General features: G+C 39.5%; 1 protein-coding gene, 1 long non-coding RNA gene and 1 pseudogene across 2 annotated transcripts; all 3 read right to left on the bottom strand.

The window, feature by feature from the left end:
* Window positions 1-454: 454 nt before the first annotated feature.
* Window positions 455-6,878, bottom strand: LOC116713364 (mas-related G-protein coupled receptor member A2-like; annotated as a pseudogene).
* A 1,126-nt stretch (window positions 6,879-8,004) lies between these two features.
* On the bottom strand, window positions 8,005-9,102 carry LOC116712997 (uncharacterized). Its single transcript, XR_004337759.1, has 2 exons — window positions 8,840-9,102; window positions 8,005-8,802 (listed from the first exon to the last, which is right to left on the bottom strand). It is a non-coding gene; the product is annotated as an uncharacterized LOC116712997 (long non-coding RNA).
* A 2,300-nt stretch (window positions 9,103-11,402) lies between these two features.
* Window positions 11,403-14,415, bottom strand: LOC116712946 (ovarian cancer G-protein coupled receptor 1-like). The gene is made up of 4 exons (XM_032552852.1): window positions 14,296-14,415; window positions 13,699-13,920; window positions 13,101-13,276; window positions 11,403-13,013 (listed from the first exon to the last, which is right to left on the bottom strand). Exons 2-4 carry the CDS (start codon window positions 13,903-13,905, stop codon window positions 12,470-12,472), a joined length of 927 nt encoding a protein of 308 aa, XP_032408743.1. The 5' UTR covers window positions 13,906-13,920; window positions 14,296-14,415; the 3' UTR covers window positions 11,403-12,469.
* Between the last annotated feature and the right edge of the window lie 5,371 nt (window positions 14,416-19,786).

The raw sequence follows: 19,786 nt of genomic DNA, 5'->3' as shown, positions 1-19,786 counted from the left end.
ATGGTTGTGTATGATTTTCAGATGGTGAAAAGTCCAAAAATTAAACTAAAACGGCTTGGATAGGAAATGTTGCTGTCGCCACAAACAACAGAGTATTTTAAAATGTCAGCGATTTCCTGTTTCTGCACAGTTCTGAGAAACTAAACAGAAGTTTTTGTTGACCACAAGTAGAGATGGTTTTATCAGTTGTTAAAGATTGCTTAACCTAATAACACTGTAGATAATAAAAACTAATAGAATATGTTAACATTAATATTTAAAAAAACATAAAATAGAACTGTTGGCAGAATTCAAATGCAACAACTTTAAGTCATCCACCTACTGGGAGGATTTGGAGTCATTATGTTTTATTTTCAATTTTTCTATTAATTTAAAGAACTCTCTTTTCTGATTGAAGATTTTTCTACAATTGATCAAATCAATAAAATTACAATGATTTCACATGTCTGCTTTTTTCAGGTGGATATACTGTATGTGGTTCAGAATTAATTAAATTACAGAAAAGTTATTCTGCAAGGCCACGTCAAGGACTAAGAAATCCAGAACAATAGTCAGAGAAAGTAAGATGTAAAGATATTTATCCATCTATGGCACCTAAACAGCTGTAGTGTGCAGAGCAGACATGTTATCATCATCAATGCTGCTGATCTTCTGATTCTCAGACATTTTACAGGAACACAGTGAAGCTAAAATCTTATCAACTTCATTTTCCTCAGAAAAATATACAAAGCTGAGTCTGCAAGAGGATTTAGACATTGACAAACTGTAGCCACAGCTTCAAAAATTACATTTTTCTTAACTTCCTACAAAACTAAACATAATACAACTGGCAGAAAAAGTAGAATATATGTAAGCAACACCACAACCAGGACTGAAAAGATTCGATGTTTCTCATCAGCAGTGACACTGCGAGTTTCAGACAGAGCTTTAATGGTCCCAACCAGGCAGAAGATGAACAAGGGAAGAGGGAGGAGGAGAAACACACCCAATATGGTTCCACTGGTCTTTAGTTCCAGGGGAAGATAAACGCTCAAGATAAAAATAACAGAAAGGATCCAGACTGCAATGCAGACCAACACAGATGTCTTGATGTTTTCTCTCAATCTGTACCACAGCGGCTTGGCAACCATCAGATACCTGGAATAAAAGACAAATGTTGTTGGGCATTGATGTAATGGTGTCAGACAGATATTGTAGTATATGAAGTGGATCTATTTACTTCAGCGGAACCACTCCCCTATCTACTGAGTTACCTAGAGGTTATCCGCCAGTTCATTGATATGTAACTTGTGAGACAACAGTAAAGTCACGTTCATTTTCTTACCACTGAGGTGAATCCTTTATTTAAATATACTATGTTGGAGTAAAGACACAACAAATTGGCGACGAGGAATCTGGACCCTAAACAACTGCACAAAATGAAAATTTAAACTGGAGGGAAGGAAAAAAAAGGACGAAATAAAGCAGTAGACAAAATGAAACCTAGCAAAGGATACGTGAGTAACAGGGCATAGCACACAGTGAAAGGATAAACGGATAATATCTGGATTCCATGTCCAAAATGGCTCACATTGGAAAAGTAGGGGAGTTTGATAGTTCAAGTGAAGACTGGGAATCATACATAGAGCGAGTGGAGTTGTACTGCGATGCTAATGATATTGAGGAAGAAAAAAAAAAGTTCCGTCCTCCTCAGTTTAATGGGGTCTAAAACTTACAGTCTACTCCGTAATCTCCTGAGCCCTGCTAAACCGTCGCGCAAGTCATATAAAGACATTGTTGATACGTTACAGAAGCACTTGAATCCCGCACCACTAGTAATAGTGGAAAGATTCAGATTTCATAAAAGGAATCAAATGAAAGATGAAAGCATATCTGAGTATATGGCCGAACTGCGCAAACTCTCACAGCATTGTGAGTTTAAAACGGGACTTGACGATGCCTTGAGAGATCGATTGGTACGTGGCACACAAAATTGTACGAGCACACAAAAAAGGCTACTGTCCGAAAAAGAGCTAGATTTGAAGAAAGCACTCGAACTAGCTATCTCAATGGAAACAGCAGTTAAGGGTGAATCAGAGCTACAGAAGAAAAGCTTAGAAAACAAAGTGCATCAAATGTCCTTAAATGGGAAAAAGCAAAAATGCTACAGGTGTGGTAAATCCTCTCACAAAGCAAATGACTGCTGGTTCAAAGAAAAGACATGTAGGAAATGCCACAAACAAGGCCACATAGAAATAGCATGCAAATCCGACCAAACAAATACCCAAAACGAAAAATCTGGAAAGAACAAAGGTTTTAAACCTAAATCAAAGGCCAAAACAAATGAAATGCAGAAAGTTACAGAACATTCTGACAACACAAACAGCAGTGAGGATGATGACCTGTCATGCTTAGAGTTGCATAGCATAACTGAAGAAGACAGAAGAATAATATGGGTCACGACTACAGTGTCTGGAGTGAAACTAAAGATGGAACTGGACACAGGTTCAGCTTTGTCAGTGATCTCCGAAACTGATTATGACAGGCTGCTCTCCCACGTACCACTGAAAAAGACATCAGTGATGTTAAAAACCTACACAGGTGAAAAAGTGTCACCAAAAGGGAAACCTAAAGTGGATGTGGTCTATGGTGACCAAACACACAAGCTAGAGCTCTATGTCCTGAAAACCACAGGCCCAGATTGCCACAGTTATTGGAGGCTAATGCACACGTGTTCGAGAAAGGCATTGGCAAACTAAAACACCTTAAAGCAAAAATTAAACTTGACAAGGATGCCAACCCAAGATTCCACAAGGCGCACCCGGTGCCGTATGCCCTACGTCCCAAGATAAATGCTGAACTGCAAAGCTTGGAGGCATCCGGCATTCTCTCAAAAGTTGACTGGAGTGACTGGGCTACGCCCATTGTTCCTGTGATGAAGAAAGGAAAAAATGAAGTGCGTATATGTGGGGACTTCAAAGTGAGCATCAACCCGGTGTTGCGCACGGTGCAGTACTCTCTTCCACGAATAGAGGACATCTTCTCATCATTGGCTGGTGGGGAGAAGTTTTCAAAGATAGACTTGTCACAGGCCTATCTCCAGATGGAAGTGGAGGAATCAAGCAAAAAGTTTCTAACCATCAACACTCATAAGGGACTTTACCAGTACAATCGTCTTGTGTTTGGTGTTGCTTCAGCCCCAGCCATCTGGCAAAGAGCTGTGGATCAGGTGCTCCAGGATATACCTGGAACACAATGCTACCTGGATGATATTATCATAACAGGAAAAGATGATGATGATCACTTCCAAAACCTGTGCAAAGTACTGACCAGGCTGAGTGAGTATGGGCTACGGGCAAAGAGAGAGAAATGTGAGTTTTTCAAAAGTGACATCTCATACTGCGGACATGTCATTGACAAGCACGGCTAGCACAAGTCACAAGAGAAAATTGAGGCAGTGCTGAAAGCACCTAAACCTGAAAATGTGTCACAACTCAGATCGTACCTGGGTCTCGTCAACTATTACCACAAGTTTCTACCAAACCTTGCCTCAGTGCTGTATCCACTAAATGCGCTGCTACAAACAGGAGTGGAATGGCATTGGTCAGAAAAATGTGAAAAGGCATTCACAGAAACAAAAAGACTGATAACATCTGACGAGCTACTTACCCACTATGATCCATCCAGACCCATCCGTCTAGCATGTAACGCGTCCCCGTACAGCATTGGCGCAGTCCTGTCGCACACGATGGATAATGGACTTGAACGCCCAATTGCATTCGCTTCAAGGTCCCTGTCAAGTGCCGAAATCAATTATGCACAGATTGACAGAGAGGCCCTGAGTCTAGTATGGGGTATGTTAAAAAAAGAGGTAATTTAACGTTAACTTTGGACAAAACGTTTGGCTCTTTCCTCTTTAATTTTCCCGGGATCCTCGACGAGTGGCGGCGTGCTGCTAAAACGAAACAACAACAAAGCGTGTTGACGTCACAGATCACAGAGTTTAATCCCATACAAAGCAACGCATGAATCAATTAACAAAGCTGCAGAGGTACAGAGATATGCATTTTTCTCATAAAAATAAAGACAGACAAGGGGAAGACAGACAAACATAAAACAAAGACAAAAAGCAAAGACGTCTTTGGAGAGAGAGCCGATGAAAAAAAGCAAAAAGGTGGCCGCTCCCTGCATTTTCTCTCCTTACACGTCATCTTATACCAAATAGGTGTTTCCCTATTTAATTTATGCAGCCAAGGCGTTCCTCGTGCTGACCAACTGGAAACTCCCTTAAGCACTCAGAGAAACTTGGAAACTCCCCCTGATCTACGCAAAGATCAAAGGACCATCTGCCTTCTACCGAGACAAAGAAGCAGATCGCTGGCCCTGACCCCCCGTGGCTCCCACGGTCATTCTGAGTACAGAACGATCCTGAGATAAGACCTCACAGATACCTGAGAAATCTAAAGTCTCTGTCTCCCAAGGAAAATGCTAATTTTATGGCTTCGCCTCACAGCGGGGAGACTCCATTGAGTGATCTGCATTTTGGCCCCTGTTTGTCTGAATGCCTGCTCATCTGGCTCAATCCCAAATGCTCGACACAAAACTGTTCCAAATAAGAGTGTTCCATATACCTTTTAAGATTAACTGTACCAAGCACTAAAAATAATCATTTTTCCTTAACAGGTATCAAAAAGTTCCACCATTACCTCTATGGCCGAAGGTTTACCTTAGTGACTGATCATCAGCCCTTAGTGTCAATATTCAATCCACGAAAAGGAGTCCCAGTGATGTCAGCTGCGTGACTACAGCGATGGGCCCTGTTCTTAGGAGCACACTCGTATGACATCGAGTTCAAGGTTCAAACAACACTGCAATGCTGATGGTTTGTCACGCCTCCCACTGTCAACATCTGTGGAGGAACTACCATCAAAGGGTGACCCGGCAGAAATGTTCCGCACAACACTGGTAGATCAGCTGCTAGTTACAAATGCCCTGATACGAAAGGAAACGCGGAATGACCCAACACTTTCCAAGGTGTATGACATCACAGTACAAGGCTGGCCTGCCCAGGGGAATCCATACTTTCCTGAGTTTTCAGCAAGACGTGATCAGCTGTCAGTCTGCCAGGGAACCTTGATGTGTGGATCACGTGTGGTAGTGCCAGAGTGTTGGACAGTCTGCATGAGGCTCACGTAGGTACGGTGAAGATGAAAAGTCTGGCCTGTAGCTATGTATGGTGGCCAGGGATAGATAAACAGATTGAGGACATCACCATAACCTGCCCAGGATGCCTGAGCATTCAAAACGCACCACCACAGGCTCCCCTGCATCCGTGGGAATGGCCGTCTGTACCCTGGCAGAGAGTGCACATTGATTTTGCTGGTCCATTCATGAACTCTATGTTTCTTATAGCTGTGGACGCTCACTCAAAATGGCCAGACGTAGTCCCAATGTAATCAACAACATCAGAAAAGACTATCTCTGTTCTGAGAAGCATCTTCGCCAGGAATGGCCTACCTGAGCAAATTGTGAGTGACAATGGCCCACAGTATACTTCTGAAGAATTCCAAGACTTCATGAAAAAGAATGGTATCAAACATTTCAAGTCAGCACCTCACCATCCAGTAACAAACGGGTTAGCAGAACGGTTCATACAAACATTCAAAAAGTCCATAAAAGCAATGACAAAAGAAGACATCTCTCTTCAACACAAAATTGACAATTTCCTCCTGGTGTACCGCAATTCTGTCCATGCAACAACTAATCAGACACCTGCAATGCTGTTTATGAACAGACCGCTCAGATCTCTCATTGACCTTCTAAAGCCAAACCTGAGAAAAGAAGTGCAGAACAAACAGTTCAGCAGCTTTTCGAGTGAACCGCCAAGGAGCTTCGATGTGGGGCAGCAGGTCCTGGCACGTGACTACCGAGGGGAAAAGTGGACGCCTGGAAAGATCATCACTAGGAGCGGCCCTCTGATGTACGAGGTGGACACTGGAGAGCATACCTGGAGACGTCATGTGGATCAACTGTTGAATGCTCAACCAAAGACACAGGAGCAACCAGCACGTCCACCTGATCCTGAAACCAACTCTGAACCCAGTACAGTGACACCCACAGTTGTAGAGGAAGTGCCCCCTAACGAGAGCACCCCACAGGTTCCCAGGCGTAACCTTGAACGACTCAGGGCACCCCCGAAAAGATTGGATTCATGAGTTTCACTTATGGACTAAAAAAAAAAAAAGAAAAAAAAAAGGAGTTCCAATATTTGTCAACTGGATAACAAATTGTGTTTAATGCATTGGCAATGTTATGTGTTAGTTTAGTTATGTAGCATTAATCTAAAAAGGGAGGAGTGTAGTATACTGCTCAAAAAATAAAGGGAGCACTTTAAGTGTTAAACACCTGTTTAAGTGTTCCCTTTATTTTTTTGAGCAGTGTATATAAAGTGGATCTATTTACTTCAGCAGTACCACTCCCCTAGCTACTGAGTTACCTAGAGGTTAACCGCCAGCGCATTGATATGTAACTTGTGAGACAACAGTAAAGTCACATTCATTTTCTTACCACCGAGTTAAATCCTTTATTTAAATATACTTTGTTGGAGTAAAGACACAAAAGATATGAACACAGATATAAAGAAATGCAGATAGTTACCTTTCCAGGGAAACACACATCATGAATCCAACACTGGTTATCAAGCCAAACCGGAAAGCAAAGAGAAAGGAGACATTAGGACCTTCATGTAACATCAGAGGAATTCTGCTGCAGAGCTGGATGAGATCCGAGATCAGAAGGTTGAGGATGTAAACTGGAGCAACATGATCTTTCTTCACCTGCAGGGGGACAAAAAGAAAAGGAAATAAAGACAGAACCAAAATTGATGTAGTTAGTAGATTTTAGTTCCACAAACATTCTTCTGTCCTGCTGTTTTCCTGGCATGTGTTTTTATTTGCTAGATGACAGAGAATGTCCGCTCAGCAGCAGAGGAGGATGGAGGAATATTCATGGCCAGAGCTGGAGATCAACTCTGGCTTCCCCAAATGTTGTCTAAAGCACCAAGCCTAAAAGAGTCCTGCTGTGGCTGGATGTCGCCCCGAGACTTCAGTCATCAACTCAAACTGACAGAAGCTCTGTTACTCTAACACAGAGCAGGCATTCCCAGCAATGTAATTTACAGCGTTACATCAGTATTCATTTCTCATGTTTATCACAATTATTAAACATAAATTAGAGTCTGTTTTTCTAAGCAATAGTAACATTTTAAAGGTGAAGTTGAGTAAATATTTCACCTTGTTTAAGAATTTAATCATTAATACTAAACAATCAGCAGGATGATATTTCTGAGTTCATATATGAGCCCTAAAAGGAGACCCAGCTTTTCCACAACAACTGCATCTCAATGATGGTTTTCAGGCTCACCTTTACTGAATAAATTATTGGATTACAACAGATCGCTATGAATAATTACAGAACAGAAAAAGTATGAAATGTTATTTATTTATGCACACTGTGTTTGCATGCTACAACACGTTGTCTGTTATTGCGCAATAGCCAGCCCCGCCCACTCCTCACAACTCCCTTGGGCTGACTACTGACCAGTTCTCTGTCTAACAGGTCCGGAAAATCTCTGAGACCTGGGTATTACCCTAAAAGAGATCTATAAGAGATAATCTGTTCAAACTGGTGGCGGAAGCGATTCGTCTAGCTCTAACTACCTCCGATCCAGAAGCTACGACCCTTTACAGTTAAGAAACAATCAGCTGAGTAGCCCTCGCAGCTGCATAATTCCAATAACCGCTTCTGTTAACAGTAGCTCGCCTCCTAAAATATAACTCGCTCTTGGAACCGGCTAGATTAATTTTAGTGACTTAGATATAAGTCCCAGGGTCATTATTTATTCTCACCAAAGGAAATTATGAAGCCTCCTATTTACTAGAATCATGTACATTAGTTTTACCTTTATTAAAAGAACTGAAAATTAATTAAATGACTCGATTAATCCCAATGTCCACCAACCTCATTAGAATTTTATAGTATAAATTTATTGAGCAAGCTTAAGCAGGGATATGTGACATACAAATCAATAATCAATTGTATATAATTCAAGAGCAGTATAATAAAATCAACATGTATAACCATACTATCCTGTCTCTTTTCCCTAACCTATGTCGCAAGTTCTGAGATGGACTTTTAGGGAGCAGATTCAACTCACACCCAGTTGATGGTGGATCTTGGCAACAGAAACATCCAGAATCCTTGGTCAGAGTCTTTGTCCTTGTGTGGAAAAATCCTCCTTAGAATAGACTCAAAGCAGAACGGGTCCAAATCCTTCGAAAACCCAGCTCTTTATCCTTCAGGGACCTTTGTCCTTTCTCCAAGTCTGTTGCAGAGTTTGAGATCGTTGGGTTGAGGCAGGGCCGACGGTCGAATCAGGAACCAGGGCTGGGGCGGTAGGATCTTGTCCTTTCTTAGCGGCGCGAAGTCTCAACTTCCCCGTGGCTCCGAGGTGCGGTCCTCTGTTGTTCCTCAATCTGCTTCTCCGTGTTGACTCGTCTCCAGCGCCGCGGACTAAGAACAGTTGCTTCCTCTTTTCAGTCCTCTTTTATACTTTTTCCACCCATGTGTGTGTATGGGGAGCTTGGTCTACGTGACTTTCTGACCATCTGCTGAGTCTCGTGGAAAGCCCCGACGGTCCCCAACCTGTTTGCTGAGTCTTGTGGAAAGTCCCATCTTTCCCCAACTTGCGACATATCCTGACAGCCGGACCTCACCCATCATGCTGACTTTAACGTTATAACTTCCTCTCTTTTCTATAACTCACTATTTTATCTGTTACAAATCATTAACCACATTCAACCTGTATTAAAACCATTTGAATCGATTTCAAATCACAGCTTTGATATTCATTAAAAATTAATCACATCTTTCACTTACTATAAATCATCAAATATAATCATTACATTGTTGTTACCATTACTGATCATTATTCAGAAATACATTTCAGAAAGTTATTTAGTGATTACTTATACACATTTATACCAATTGTATTCATACATATTCAACTTAATTATTATTTTAATCAAATCACAAGATTGCTTTATTTCTCTCAGGTCTTTATGCACCTTTCTGGTGTGCCCGGAAAGATCTCACAACCCCATGCCAGTTTTCTTGACAACGTACAGGCTGACCAATGACATCTGACTCTGCGTTAAGGAGATGGTTTGATACGTTGATTATCTTTACCAGCAGGAAGGAAGCATCCTTTAAGATGATAACAAAATATATCAGTTTTCAAAAACACAACTTTTAACTAAATTCAGTTCAGCCAAAATCAGTTCAGTTAAATCCAACAGTTTAAGTCATGCATGTTATGGGACACTCAGCGCCTCTCTGCATCTCTGTGTGATGTTAGCTGCTGGGCTATGAGTCAAGATGTGGTTTTTAAACTTTGGGCCGCAGAGAAACTGGAGCAGCTAGCTTTATGTTAGCCTCTCTGCAGCTAACACAACGGAGATGATGGCACTGCTTTTAACAAGTGACCTTAACTAATTTCAAGTAAAATTATATTACAAATAATTATCTTACTATAAAAAGTTTATTTATTCTCCTCCTGCTTCTTAATATTGCACAAGTGAAAAGAGATGTGGTCAGATGAAACAAGTTCTGAACACAAACAGAGGAAGTGAAGTTAGAAGTATTTCACAAAATCACACCTTCCAAATCTTACAACAGTCAATCAGATATTACAAATATTCTGTCTCAGCTTATTCACTTTGCAGCTTTATTGCACTGAATCCAGATTAATATTACAGCAGTGATACGTCTTCTGATTATATATGTTTCGTCTTAAGTTCAGTTTATAGTTATGACTAAGTGTGATGGAGACCAAAGGTTCCATCACTATTAAAGGACAAACCAAATGTTTCTTGTTTCAATTCTTTATTTCAGTTGTATATTGTAACATTTAGTTGATTCTTTCACCAAGGGCTTCCACTGACTACTGATGATGATGATGATGATGATGATGATGATGATCACTTCTTATCAACCTTTGAAAGGATGGCTCAGGTCTGCCATTGGCCTAAAGACAAGTGGACTGTCCAACTGGTTCCTCTATACCTACTGGGAAAGCACATAGTGCTTATGTGTTGATGGACATGGCAGATTGTCACATTTATGACAAGCTTAAAAATGTCATTAAATATGAGATCACTGCCGACACTTATTGGAGGAGGTTTTGATCAATGGACGTTTATCAAGGTGAGACACCAAAAAAGCTTTATGTTCAACTCAAAGACAGGAAAGATGAAACCCTGCCCTTTATCTGACTTTGATTTTCCCTCAGACATATCTGCCTATCAGAGGTCGGATCCAACATTAAAATCATGGCTTGATAAGATCACAGAAGTTAAAGGTAAGGAGCAGAGTAAAATAAATGCCTTGGAAGATTAAACTTCTGTGGTGAGGGATGGTTTCCTCTATCAGGTTAAAGGTCAATCAGAAGCCATTGTTTACCACAGCAGTTGAGAAAAAATGTGATGAAAATCAGTCATTCAGTTCTTTGGACTGGGCCCCTTTGATTTCAGAAATCCCTCCATAGAATAGCAAGTCGGTTTGTGTGGCTAAGCAAGAACACACAGGTACAACAGTTCTGTTCTTCATTTCACATGTCAGTTGACTGCAAACAGAGGTGATTCTAGAGTCCATCTACAGCTGTTACCTGTCATACAAACACCATTTGAAAGGATAGTTGAAAAGGTAGGAGCATGTTCATCATCTCCAGCATGTTTTCCAGATCATCAGATCATCTGGCTTCACTATTAACCTCCATAAACGTAAGTTGGTGCAGAGGCAGGTGGAGCTCCTGGGCTGTGGTTGGACATGTTAGACCTCAGGTGGGGAAAGTGGAAACTATTCATGCCCACAGTGTGGCAGAAAAGTTGGGACTATTTTCAGAGTTGAACAACATTTTTAAAAGTTTCACATATAATATTCAAACATCAGCTAATCTCTAATTCACAACAGACATAACTATAGAAAAATATAATATACAAATTCCTAACTGAATGTTTGCATAGTTAAACTTTTGCTCGCTCTTTCCAATGGAAAAATAAAACTCAAGATACTATAAAAAGTCATTATAATGCTGAAAAATAAGACACCTTTATGTTACTGCAAATTAGTCATTTTATAGCCACTGTGTTAAAGTATTAAAGTGTTGAAGCATCACGTTGTATGCTACAATATGCATAATGTCACCATCTAGTGGCCGGACACAAAAACTCATGAAGCTCACATATGAATAAGGAACAAAGATTGTTCACAAATTAAAAAATGGCTGTCAGAGAAATGAGGCCCTGCACACTGCCAACTACTCTGTTTCTATCTGTGTGCAAAATAAAATACACATTCTCAGAGAATATTGTTAAAGAAATTTTATTCTGAATATAAAGTTTTTCTTTCAGATCAAGAGACAAAAAGATGAATATTTGACATAAAAACAAACCTATGCAATGTTGTCAAGCAAATTTCTTATCATCACAAACTCCTACCCAACAATCAACATTCATTCCTAACTTACAAATATTTTCATAGCAAGAAAGTTACATTTTTCAGCTCATCATTCTTTGCCTCATAAAGTCCAAATAAAAATGTGACAGACCAAAATAATCTTCATGTGTACATGGTTATACAATGTTCAGAGAGTGAACAGTCTAAAAATAATTTTAAAAGTTTTGACCTAAAGTTCCTGTAGCCACAAAATACAAGCTGTAATAAAATGTGTCTGATTTTTTATTTCATGCCAAACATGAGATATTTCCTGTTTCTGCAGATTTCTCACAATCTAAGCAGCAGTTTTGCTTCATCACAAGAGATGGTATGTTTCAGTTGAAAATAATAGATCACCTTGTTAACACTTTAGATGATTAAAAATATTAGCATATTAACATTAATATTTACAAAACACAAATTGGAACGGTTTGCAGAATTAAAATCCTACAACTTCAAGCCATCCACCTCCTGGGAGATTTGGAGGCTTTATGGTTGTTTTTATGTAAAGAAATCTCTAGTCCAATTGAATATTTCTGTTATATATAATAAACATTTCAGTTAAATCCCTGCTAAATTAAATGTCTGCTTTGATGCTATCGGAAACACTGTATGCGCTTCAGAATCAATTACATAGCAGAAAAGCTAAATTGGTTTAATCCACAGCTGAATAAATAAAGTTTTACTGTTTTCAGCATTTTCTGTTGAAAGAAACTTTTTCATGGGAAACTCTTTGACACTTTCTAAGTGTTGTACCTGGTTATATTGACAAACCAGAGAATCAAGCAGGTTGTCATTTCTTCAGTGGTTGGGTTTTGGTTTTCAAATGATCATGAAAAATTCAAAATATATCATCTGAAAGTATTTTCTCTTGCAAATAATCCATAAGAATTCCTTAAGAAAGTAAGATGTGAAAATATTTGTGCATCAGTTGAATCTAAACTGCTGTAGTACGTTGAGATGACACGTTGTCATTATCAGTGCTGCTGATCTCCTGATTCTTAGACGTTACACAGCAACACAATGAGGTCAAAAGTCTGTCAACTGCACTTTTCCTCAGAAAAACACACATAGCTGAATCTGCAAGAGGACTAAGATAAATACCAATTGTAACAGAAGTAAATTTGGCAAAATTTTCCCAGGGTTTTTCCAACAGAAAATACATCATGTAAGGGATGAAAAGCAGAATATATGTTAGCAAAACCACAACCAGAATTGAAACAATTCGACGTTTTTCATCAGCAGAGACACTGCGAGCTTTAGTCAGAGCTTTAATGGTCCCAACCAGGCAGAAGATGAAAAGGAGAAGAGGGAGGAGGTGACTAGCAGCCTGAAAGAATCTAACAATATGAAATTCCAAAAGGAGATACATGCTAATGTTAGTAAGAAGAGAAAATATCCAGACTGCAACACAGACCAACACAGATGTCTTGAAGTTTCTTCTAAATCTGTACCACAGCGGCTTGGCAATGACCAGATACCTGAAATAAAAGATACATGCTGTCAGACATTACTGATGTAATAGTGTCAGAAAAAAAACAATAATATGCAAGTAAACAGGAATTTACCTTTCCAGGGAGATACACATCATGAATCCAATACTGGCTCCAATGCCAATATCAAGGGCAAAATCAGAGAAAACATTGGGACCATATACTATCATAGGAATTCTGCTGCAGTACTGGATAACATCAGAAATCAGAAGGTTGAAGATGTAAACTGGAGCACCTTGATCCTTTTTCACCTGCAGGGGAAACAAAATAAAAAGTGAATAAAAGCTGAAAATTTCTTCCCAACTTCTTGGAACTATTAGATGATTCTGCTTCCACAAATATAACACACATTGTTTGATTTCCTTTTGATCAACCATTCCTTAGATCCAGGTTCAGAGAAAAACAATATTAATGAAAAAAACTGCATTTCCTGATGAACATACAGCTAAATCTAAGATGTTTTTTTAAACTCTCCAGGGGGCTTTTTGTGGGCTCTAGTGTCCCTTATACAAAGTAGGCTGACAGGAAGGGGGAAGAATTGCAGCAAATTTCGCCGGATCCGGGAGTCGAACCCGCGCCGGCCGCTTTGAGGACTCAAGGCCTCCAAACATGGGTGGAGTTATCAACCATGCCACCATGGCACGCCCATATATCTCAGTTAACAAGTACTCACCTTTGATAAAACAGCATACATGGCCACCAGAGTCAAAGGAAATCCGAAACAAAGGGTGATCAAATTTCCCCAGATCAAGATTTGAAGATATACTTTGTTCTCTTCATAAAAACTGTCATTGGTTCTGTTAGATGCATCAATGAAGTTGAAGATGTACTGATTGAGGTTTTCTTTCCATGAGGTTCTGCTGATGAGAGAATCTCCCATTCTTCAATATCAAACCTGCACGAGCAAAATAATGAATAACGGAGACTTGATTTTTCTCTTAGCTTATTTCATGAAAGTTGTATTAAATTTCTTTTTAAGGAGAAATCCTAAGAAAAGCTCATGTGTAAGAAATCTGTTATAGTACAAAAATAAAGCATATGGTAAAGATAAACAGTAATTCTTGAAAGTAATGATTGGAAAATTATCCAAATATTAAGTATGTGCTCAGTTTCTACCTTATTATACAGGCATGCAGGTAAATGTTATTTCTAATGTGGCTCAGCAGCTCCATGAAATTAAACACATAGGATACACTATTCAGCAACGTATTAAATTTAATGTGTCTTTATTTCATTTCTGTACATTAAAAGAAAACAAATATATATTTACCTTTGAAAGTTTAAAGATCCTGAAATGATTCCTGTTTTCAGCCAGTTCTCCTTCTCATCTCAACGGTCTGCAGTCTGAACATTCTCTATATATACGAACCACATGGTGTCTGAACAATGACATCTGACTTCTGTATTAAAGGAAATGGGCACAGAGATGATGTAATAAGTATATTTTCTTTAGAAACAGGAAGAAAACGTCTTCTAAGATCATAAAAAAAATTTTAAACTCAGTTATCATGAACCAACTTGTGTAAAATTTAATTCAGTTAATTTTTCTAGCACCAATTAACAAGAAATATCCTCTCTATGTTCTTTGCAAAAAAAAATGTACTGAAGCTTTTATCACTTGTTTTACCTGTTTATCTTAAATGCAACAGATTAAACCAGCATGTTTTGGACACTGCTGTCATCTCTAACTTTAGAAAAGGAAAGCTGCAGTCATGAAAACATTTCACATTAACTTATAGAGATGCATGCAACAGGGACAAACATGGACATGCTGGTGCAGGATGCTCTGCATTGCTCTCTTTTGCTCTTGCTTCATTACCCATGTTGGTTCTTCCATCTTCCTTTATGTGCTGTTAGCTGGTGGGCTATGACTCAAGATGTGTTCGGCCAACTGTGGGCCACAGAGACACTGGAGCGGCTCGCTTTATGTTGGTCTCCCTGCAGCTAACGCACCAGAAATGATCGCAGAAGTAATTTCAATTAAATTATATTAAAAATAATAATAACCCCATTAAAACTTTATTTATTTTCCTCCTGCTATTTAATATTCCACAGGTGAAGAGAGAAAAGGGTTCTGAACACACAGAGACAGGAAGTGAGGTGAGAATGTTTCACAAAATGACACCTTCAAAATTTCTCATAATTTTAGAGCAAAATCATTCAGATATTTCCAATATGGCTGCTGTCTCAGCTCACTCACTTTGCAGCTTTACTGCAATGGATCCAACATATTTTTATAGGATGAGCAAAAATATGTCTGAAGATGAAGGTTATGCTCCTTTCAGAGGTTTGTGGAACAGAAATATTACATCATTGGTTACACTCTCATATTCCCCATATTCCAGCATAACTTCTCTCTACTGATTTTCTTCAGCTTGGACACATTGTCAGAGATTAACATAGTGCACCATTCTGTCTGAATTCAACGCTGACTGAAACACAATTTAAATAAATTAGAAATAATAAATAATAAAAGACAAAAGTGGAGCTGGGATGTTGGGTAGGAGTCTATATCTATGTCAACACTCTTCAGTAACTTATCACTTTGTGTAACACATTGTCGATTAAATGTACACAGATGGATAATAACTTCTGCTGATTATGATGATTTTCTGCTTACAGCTGATAAAAACTTGATACTTAATATTAGAATATTACATCAGGCCATGTCAAAATCCTTAGAGGCATTTTTCTCTGGTTCAGCTTGTAGGTTAGAAAATAAAGTCCTTAAATTTTGAAATGATTCAATGAGGGTTGAAATTGTCACAGTAACCACAAAACTCAGTATATTTAATAACTTTTAAAAGAGTAAAAACTATCAAAGGCAAAACATGAGGATGAGAAACCAAGAGAAGCTGTTTCACCTTCAACAGCCAATCTTGCATAGAAGCTGAATGCTGCTTCCCCGTGTTTGGTTCTGGTTCTGGTGAAGCAAAGCAGAACCAGAACCAGAACCTGACGGGTCTGGAAGGTTGATACAACAACAGCAGATCTTTAATGTATTGTGGTCCTAAGCCGTTCAGTGATTTATAAACTAACATCGGTATTTTAAAGTCTATTCTCTGAGCTACAGGAACCAGTGGAGGGACTGTAGAACTGGTGTGTTGTGCTCTAACTTCCTGGTTCTAGTCAGAACTCCAGCAGCAGCAGCGTTCTGGATCAGCTGCAGCTGGAGGATTGATTTGTTAGGCCGACCTGTGAAGACGCTGTTGCAGTAAACAATGCAATCAAAGGTAAACACATGGTTGGGTTTCTCTAGGTCTTGCTGAGACTTTAGTCATTAGATGTATTTTCCTATCAACAAAGTGAACATTTTCTAGCTCATAATTCTTTTCCTCATGAATTCCAATAATAAAAAAATCTGGCAGACTAAAATAAGCTTCATGAAGTTCATGGTTGTGTATGATTTTCAGATGGTGAAAAGTCCAAAAATTAAACTAAAACGGCTTGGATAGGAAATGTTGCTGTTGCCACAAACAACAGAGTATTTTAAAATGTCAGCCATTTCCTGTTTCTGCACAGTTCTGAGAAACTAAACAGAAGTTTCTGTTGACCACAAGTAGAGATGGTTTTATCAGTTGTAAAAGATTGCTTAACCTAATAACACTGTAGATAATAAAAACTAATAGAATATGTTAACATTAATATTTAAAAAACATAAAATAGAACTGTTGGCAGAATTCAAATGCAACAACTTTAAGTCATCCACCTACTGGGAGGATTTGGAGTCATTATGTTTTTTATTTCAATTTTTCTATTAATTTAAAGAACTCTCTTTTCTGATTAAATATTTTTCTACAAATTGAATACTTCAATAAAATCCCCCTGATTTTATGTGTCTGCTTTTTTTTCAGGTGGATATACTGTTTGTGGTTCAGAATTAATTAAATTACTGAAAAGTTATTCTGTACGGCCACGTCAACGACTAACAAATCCAGAACAATAGTCAGAGAAAGTAAGATGTAAAGATATTTATCCATCTATGGCACCTAAACAGCTGTAGTGTGCAGAGCAGACATGTTATCATCATCAATGCTGCTGATCTTCTGATTCTCAGACATTTTACAGGAACACAGTGAAGCTAAAATCTTATCAACTTCACTTTTCCTCAGAAAAATATACAAAGCTGAGTCTGCAAGAGGATTTAGTGGGTTGACTCTTTTCAGAGTCTTCAACACATCGGCTGTGTCCAGGCAGAGTGCATCCTCTTCCTGGTGGGGAACAGTTTTCTTTGCCGGAGTACTGTTCAGTGCCTCGAACCTCCCAAAAAAGTTATTGAGTCCATTGAGAAAGTCAGCATCAACTTCGCCCACTGGGGGGAAGGATGGATTGTAATCTGTGATCGCCCGTATGCCTTGCCACATACTCCTGGTGTTGCTGGTGTCATGGAAGAACTCCTGTATTTTCTGACTGTGGGTTCACTTTGCTAACCTGATAGCACGGTTCAAGTTGGCTCTCGCTGTCCTCAGTGCCTCCTTGTCGCCAGACTTGAAGGCTGAGTTCCATGCTTTTAGCATTTCCCGTACCTCCTTAGTCATCCAGGGTTGTTGGTTGGCCCGGGTGATAATGTTCTTAGTGATGCTGACGTCCTCTGTGCACTTGTTGATGTAGGCTGACACAGTCATAGCGTACTCATCGATGCTGATCTGGTCATTGTAAGTGGCTGCTGCCTTGAACATCTCCCAGTCAGAGCACTCAAAACAGTCCTGAAGTGCCTCCATGGCCCCCCCTCAGTCCACACTCTCACCTGCTTCACTGTAGGTTTTGTTCTGATCAGCAGGGGCTTGTATGCAGGAATTAGCAGGCCAGATAGGTGGTCTGAAGAGCCAAGGTGTGGGCGGGGGGCTGCTCTGAATGCTTCTTTGATGTTGGTGTAGGCCAAGTCTAGAGTATTCACTCCCCTGGTTGGAAAGTCCACATACTGGTTGAAGTGAGGGAGAACAGTCTTCATGTTGGCCTGGTTAAAATCCCCAGGAATGATGAAAACGCCCTCTGTGTGTGAGGATTGCAACTCACTGATGGTCCGGTAGAGAACACTCATAGCCTCTTTAGTGTTAGCACTGGGGGGCACATACACAGCAGTGATGCTAACAACAGTAAACTCCCTGGGCAGGTAGAATGGTCTGCAGTTTGTTAGAGATTTTTTGGTATTATCATTTTATTCTTATTTTAGTGCACATTCAGCCTATAGATCATTGTGATTTTCTGTTTAAAGTGTTCTCTTCCTTACATGTGTATGGAGTGAACACTACTGTCTGTTCAACTTTACGCACCTCCTAATTTAGTAACTACCTGTGAGCAGTCGTATTTTGTTTTATTGACAGTACTGACCGAGATTTGAACCGGGCTCAGACCTTTGATCAGATATCACATCTGGAACTGGGTTGTTAGATGTTTGGGTTAGAAGCTTTACGACCTCTGTTGTTTTTCCTGACTGCCCCCTTGCCTGTTCTTCTTTGACAATAAAAACAGGAGCTCATGTGAGAGCAGATCAGAACGCTCTGTAAAACTGCTCGGAGGAGAAGTTTGGCAGAGCCTTCCCTTTTGCAAAAGCTCCACGTAAAATTCATATACGTTGTCTGTGGTTCTTTCTTTTATTTAGGTTCGAAAGGAAAATACCTATCACAGTTAACAGTCAGAAGCTCGATGTCCGGGGAGCAGTAACTGGCGACATTCATGGCATTTTTACACCAGTTGTTGTTGATGTAAATACACAGCCCCCCTCCTCGGGTTTTACCGCTGAGAGCGCTGCTCCTGTCTGCGCGGAATGTAGCGAGCCCCTCCAGGCTAACAACATTGTCCGGTATGGACGAGTTAAGCCATGTCTCCGTCAGAATAAGAGCGCAGCAGTTCCTCAACTCTCTCTTTGAAGACAGTTCCAGGGGAAGTTAGAATAGAATAGAATAGAATAGAATTCAACTTTACTGTCATTGCACTGTCACAAGTACAAGCAACGAGATGTAGTTTGCATCTATCCAGAAGTGATAAATGTGGTCAACAGGATGATATTTCTGAGTTCATATATGAGCCCTAAAAGGAGACCCAGCTTTTCCACAACAACTGCATCTCAATGACGGTTTTCAGGCTCACCATTACTGAATAAATTATTGGATTACAACAGATCGCTATGAATAATTACAGGACAGAAAAAGTATGTAATGTTATTTATTTATGCACACTGTGTTTGCATGCTACACCACGTACAGGCTGACCAATGACATCTGACGCTGCATTAAGGAGATGGTTTGATAAGTTGATTATCTTTACCAGCAGGAAGGAAGCATCCTTTAAGATCATAACAAAATATATCAGTTTTCAAAAACACAACTTTTAACTAAATTCAGTTCAGCCAAAATCAGTTCAGTTAAATCCAAACCAGTTTAAGTCATGCATGTTATGGGACACTCAGCGCCTCTCTGCATCTCTGTGTGATGTTAGCTGCTGGGCTATGACTCAAGATGTGGTTTTTAAACTTTGGGCCGCAGAGACACTGGAGCAGCTAGCTTTATGTTAGCCTCTCTGCAGCTAACGCACCAGAAATGATGGTATTGCTTTTAACAAAGTGACCTTAACTAATTTCAAGTAAAATTATATTACAAATAATTATCTTACTATAAAAACTTTATTCATTCTCCTCCTGCTTCTTAATATTGCACAAGTGAAAAGAGATGTGGTCAGAAGAAACAAGTTCTGAACACAAACAGAGGAAGTGAAGTTAGAAGTATTTCACAAAATCACACCTTTCAAATCTTACACAGTCA

Source organism: Xiphophorus hellerii, chromosome 22 (genome assembly GCF_003331165.1).
Source record: "Xiphophorus hellerii strain 12219 chromosome 22, Xiphophorus_hellerii-4.1, whole genome shotgun sequence".
Classification (NCBI taxonomy): Eukaryota; Metazoa; Chordata; class Actinopteri; order Cyprinodontiformes; family Poeciliidae; genus Xiphophorus; species Xiphophorus hellerii.
The sequence above is the reverse complement of the archived record's forward strand: the minus strand, read 5'-3'. Positions and strand labels throughout refer to the sequence as shown.